The sequence below is a fragment of the Tigriopus californicus genome, chromosome 11 (genome assembly GCF_007210705.1).
Source record: "Tigriopus californicus strain San Diego chromosome 11, Tcal_SD_v2.1, whole genome shotgun sequence".
NCBI classification, from domain to species: domain Eukaryota; kingdom Metazoa; phylum Arthropoda; class Copepoda; order Harpacticoida; family Harpacticidae; genus Tigriopus; species Tigriopus californicus.
In genome coordinates this window covers 14157975-14163502 of record NC_081450.1, presented here as the reverse complement: position 1 = coordinate 14163502, position 5528 = coordinate 14157975, and the positions used below count along the sequence as shown (strand labels likewise).

The window sequence follows — 5528 nt, the reverse complement described above, 5'->3', positions numbered from 1 at the left end:
TGTACTTCACAAAAGTTGCTCCTTTTGTCTCTTTGACAAAGAAAAACATGTCTAGATGTCTTGGCATTTGAGGAAACACTTAACCAGAAGATATAACCATCGTGTGAACCAATTGGTTTTTACCGATGATAAGGTGAGAGTTAAAATTTAGCATTTCATGTAACAACATCGACATTGTATGTTGTAAACTGTAGTTTTCCAGTCATCCGTTAATATATTATCTATGTTAGTGCATTCAGTTAAGAACTGTGTTTAGATTTGGGGGGGAGGGGGGAATAATTGTATTTCGGACAACCTTTCCAAACAATTGTCTCCCCATCCTCGGCCATAATCGCAACCATGCCTAAAAATTGTGATTGCTGTAAGTGTATACCATACATCAATTGGACTTGGTAAGCATGTGATACAATCTTACGCTCCACAGAGCACTGTAAATAATGCGTAAACTCTCAACTCCAGCCAAAGACTCAAAACCATCCTGAATGCCCATTGATACCAAAAATACCATTTTAATCTTACAACGACATACTAAAGCGCATGTTGAATTTGACGCTTTTCATATTTACAAAGAGATTGTAAGTTGTATGTTATGTTCAATGCAAAAAGAGCTGACCTAACAAATAAGTATCCTCACCTGGGAGAGCATCGCTCTCGAGTTCCGATATGAATGTTATCCAGACCAAGAATTGCATTGTCCTTGTCGTGGCGCCCCCGCAAGTTCAGGCGAAAAGTTTCAAATTCAACCAAAGGGGGTATAGGTATCTTTTCGTGCTGCCATTCCGAGATTGTGTGAACTGTTTTATTGTTGAAGAACCTGATTGGATCAATTTTGTGGATAAGGCTTCCTCGCTGGTCGGACCAGTTGGCCTTTGTCATTTCTACCCAAATTTGACATTCGCCCTGAAAAATGGGCAATGATTGATAGCGATCTTTTCCTTTCAATGACAATATTTAGATCTACCTCTGGTTGAACTGAAGACTTGGTTCCACATAAATGATGGAACGAGAGAACCGAGCGCTTGAGCTTGGGGAGACGAGGCAATCTAAGATTGTATTCTGCTATGTTGCCGTTAAGGTAATCATTTGTACCCATGAGAAAGTGATCTAAATAAAATTTAATTGCTACGAGCCGTTGATGAAATGAAAAAGAGGGCTGTACACTTACCCATTCCTTTCCGTTCGAACCCATGGTTGTTGGTGTTGGAGGGTTGTAACATCCCAAATTGAACGGCGTCTTTGACGTACTTCATCCGAACTTCAGCCGAAATATTTGGCTCTGCCCAAAAGAAAATGAAAGCCAAGCATGAAATATTTGATTGGTTTAAAAAATTAGTCAAAACAAAATTTGTAATGGATCGCTTTGCACAAAGAAGGATGAATGTCTCCCTAATAATTGCAAAGGGACTATAGAATGATTCCATAAAGTAGGTTCCGTGCCTCTCTTTGCATTCTTCCTACTTTCTTCCAATACCGGTTTCTCATCATCTTATGCCACCTCATCATTCTTCTCTCAACCATTGTTTCGTGCACATTACCACATCCAATCACCCGAATCAAAGTTACTTATGAAAACTAGAGCACACAATCTTTCCGTGTTGCAGTCGGTTTCTTGTGCTGTATTTGTGGAACACAAAACAATTTCCATTGGTAGTCTCCTTTCGTCATCGTTGGAGTTCCTCTTTGGTTGGCTTTGGTTCCTTTGGATATCACAATCTACTCTCCTGATTGGTTCGGATTTGTTGGTTGGTGGACGATTACATCACAGGTATACTTATGGTCGACGTGCATCCCTGGATTGATGTTTGAGATTGCTTATCGGCGGAGTTTCCCAAGCGTTATCATTCGGGGTCGGAAGGATAATATTTTTAGGTTATTATTTTTTTAAGTTTTTTATATATGTTATTTGATCGACCAACGAGTTAGGGTTGGCTGATCTGGCTAACCCTTGAATATAAGGTTGATCAGGAATTTTCGTCAAAAACTTGTCCAAGTCTGACTTAAAAAGTTCGGTCCCGTCTTTTGTTGAGAGCAGTCGCAACATTTTGTTGTTCCTGATCTTTTCAAACGGCCGGTCTGAGTGTGTTGTGTTGTGTAAGTGGTCGCGTGGCTGCTTAAGGTATAGATACTTCTATTCTTTAACTTTCATTTCTTCCTATCTCTAGAAGTTTAGTCTCATATCTTTTCTTTTCATGTTCATGTCGTATTTCACTTTGTTCGTCTGTCAATATTTTTCACATATTTTTTATCCTAATTCTAGGTTATTTCATGTATTTTTGGCTTATGGAGTAGTTCATTTTGTTTTTATTATTTAGTCTGTTCATTTCATGTATTTGTAAATATAGTCGATTTTTCTTGTTGTTCAGTTTAGTTCAGTTTAGTTTCCTATTTTCAATACAAAATTGGGTTCTAGAAATTTCTTTTGTTCGATTCCATTCCATTGATGTTAGCTTGTTCCTGTAGTCGAGTTGGTGTATGTTAGCTGAGGCTAGCTAGGTGGTCAGCCAAGAGTAGGTCATCGTAGTCGACCGACTCTTATCCCTTCTCCTCTGTTGGTAGCCCCAACCTAGCGAAATCACCTATTCTCTTCTTCTTGTCTGTCCCCAGGGAGTACGTTCCTCCTTGGTTTCCACCTAGCACGTGTGTTGTTTACCTGCTCTACAGCTGGTTCTCATTCACACGCGCTGGTTTCTCTTTTTGGCTCTCTTGGCTCTGTCTTCTTCTTCTTCACTTTTTCATCTTTTATTTTCCGCTTGCTCATTTCTAACGGTTTTTCTCTTGAAACTGAAGGAAGCCTCCAGAATAATTTTCCATATTTTGTTCAGGTCTCAAGAATTTTCAATTAGGATCCCTTAAATAGCCTTGCTTTCAATAACCATGGAAGCTTTGTTGAAGGGACTTTCTGAATGGGCTAGGAATTGTCTTGAGCTGGTTTTGGATGGGAAAACTCCGTCCTCTATCAATAAACCTTTCATTATGGAAGCTTTAATAACTTGGGTTGGTCACACCCAGCCACTACTTGACTGTGGGATGAACCAGTCAAGTGTAGGCAAAAGGGACACAGGCACTGACACTCTTGATTTGATTCAAACGCCCCTTGTAGTCAAAGAGGTCATAGAGGTCAAAGAGAGCATAGTTGAGAATGCTCTGGAAATTTGCAATGTCCATAAACGACAGAGATGCAAAAAGGCAGGCAAAGGGTGTAAACGTGCTCACCCAGAATGGTGTCCCAAACTTAGAGAGTTGGGCCTTATCAAGTTCCATGAGAAGGGCTGTTCCAAGCAGGGGTGTAGCTTTTTCCACCCACTTATGTGCATGAGATCTTTGAGGCACAAGGTATGCCTCAATTTCAAATACACAAAGACCTATCTCAGTGGCACTAGGAGGAAGAGACAGCAGTTGTCTCAACCTTATTGTCAAGTCTCTCAACAGACTTGCCCCACCCCTTTCCTCTCTCCTTCCCTATTTCCCTCCCCTTGTTCCCCCCCCCTCTCCTACAACCTCACCCTCAATTCCTTTAACCTCTCTTCTGCTCAAACTGTGTAGCCCTAAGCCCCCCTTTGGTCGCCATGAGCCCCACTCATCTTTTAGATTATATGCTCAGATGGCGGCCAGAGTTCCTTCTCCCTCTTCTTCTCCCCTTTTACTCTCTCCTCAAAGGTTCTCTTATCCTCCACCTAAGTTTAGTTTTGTCCAAAAACAGGATTTTTTAAGGTTAGAGAGCCTAGTAAAAGATTTGATAGCTCTAGTCCATCGAAGGGCTATCTGCCCATAAAAGGGCTTTATTTGAATGTGCATTGTCTTATTTCCAAAAAAGACAGCACAAAGATCAAGGTTCTTGAGGAACTAGCTTTAGATAGGCAGGTCTCGTTCATTTCTATGACAGAAACTTGGCTTCGACCAAGGGTCTTAGATGAAGAGGTAGCAATGGCTGGTTTCAATTTAGTTCGATGTGATAGAGAACAACGCCCTGACAATCCTATTTTTCCGCATGGGGGTGTATGTCTATATGTTGGAAATGACATGCGCATTAGTCATGTAAAGATGTTGAATGGTGAAGTCGAGGTGTTAGTTTGTCACCTCCAAGGTCTTGATCTGTCCATTGTAACAATATATAGGCCCCCCTCTTGTTCAGTAAGCTCGTTCTTGTCAGCTCTCAAATTCATAGGAAATGAGTTGGATAAGGCAGTTTGTTCAAAGGTTTTCTTTGTAAGGGACTTCAATTTTCCGGCCAGCGATGTAGAATGGGAAGCTAGTCCCGATGGGTATATTCCCATCTCAAAATCGACATCTCAGGCGTTCGAAAAGCTGGAGGAGTTTGTGATCTTGCGCAATCTCTCTCAGCATGTTGGTGTAGCCACCAGCGCGAATAGCGTTCTCGATTTGGTCTTTTCCAATGACCCTGATCTGATCCAGTATGTCCATGTGACACCTAATATTCTGTCAGATCATCATGTTCTCGAAATAGGGTCGACCATTACTCAAAAGCCGGCGTTCTCTAGAGTAAGACCTGCCCAAAAGGTCGGTGTGGCTAAGTTCAAATTCAAAGATGAACATTGGCCGTTGATTATAGAAAGGTTAGGGGAGCTTGATCTTATTTCAATGCTGAAAAAGGAATCGTCCATAGATGTAGCTTTAAACAAAATGATTCTAGTGTTGAGGACGTCTGTTCCACTCTAGCAATCTCTGAATGTGTTGCGCAAGGCGGGGCAGAGTCTTGAATTCCGAAGTATAGGAAGCAAATGTTTAAAAGGAGTTGCAAATTAGCAAAAAGGCTCCAGAGCACTTTGAATCCAGTAGTTATGGCTAGCCTTCAAAGAAAGTTGGATTTAATTCAAGGTAGAATTAAGTCCTCCATTGAGACAGATCAGTTGAATAAGGAAAGTAGAGTTGTTCAAGAGGTGAGGTCGAATCCGAAGGCGTTTTTCTCTTATGCAAACTCTAAGAGAAAGATCAAACACCCTGTAGGGCCTTTTGAGGTCGGTGGGGAAGCCATAGACAATGTAGGGACTATAGCCAATATACTTGGAGATCAGTTCTCTAGTGTGTTTTCAACTCCACTGAGTTTAGGAGCAGCAGTGCATTGCTCTATTGATGAGTTTGTTGGGACTGGCAAGGCTTGTCAAGCTGAGCATTTCGATGATCTTGTAGTCACAGATCCTCTCCTTTTCATTATCTTCATTGCTCCGCTTCAGAAGCTTGGTAGTAGTAATGTCAGTATCTCTTCCTATGTTGATGATACAAAATTGGTAGTTGGTAGGAATGGTCAGGATTCCGGTTGTCTTGCAAAGGTCCTAGACCAAATCTACTCCTGGGTTGCTGTGAGTAACATGGAACTGAATGGAATGAAATTCCGCTCGATAACCTTTGGGTTGACGACATTAGGCACTCCACTATTAGATGATGAAGGTAAGGACATTGAGCAGGTCTCATCCATAAAAGATTGAGGTGTAGTCCTCCAAGATAATGGAAAGTTCGATGAGCATATCCAGTTGAAAGTTGGTAAGGCTTTTCAAACATGTGGTTGGATA

The 5528-nt window shown here is 41.3% G+C and overlaps 1 protein-coding gene across 1 annotated transcript in view; it reads right to left on the bottom strand.

Annotated features, from left to right (window-relative positions):
- Positions 1-630: 630 nt before the first annotated feature.
- Positions 631-5528, bottom strand: part of LOC131891200 (uncharacterized) — a 21467-nt gene continuing 16569 nt past the window's right edge. The window contains exons 3-5 of the mRNA XM_059240724.1: positions 1166-1276; positions 962-1104; positions 631-900 (exon numbers count right to left, since the gene is read on the bottom strand). Coding sequence (XP_059096707.1) covers positions 631-900; positions 962-1104; positions 1166-1276 — 524 coding nt within the window. The remainder of the gene's footprint in view (positions 901-961; positions 1105-1165; positions 1277-5528) is intronic.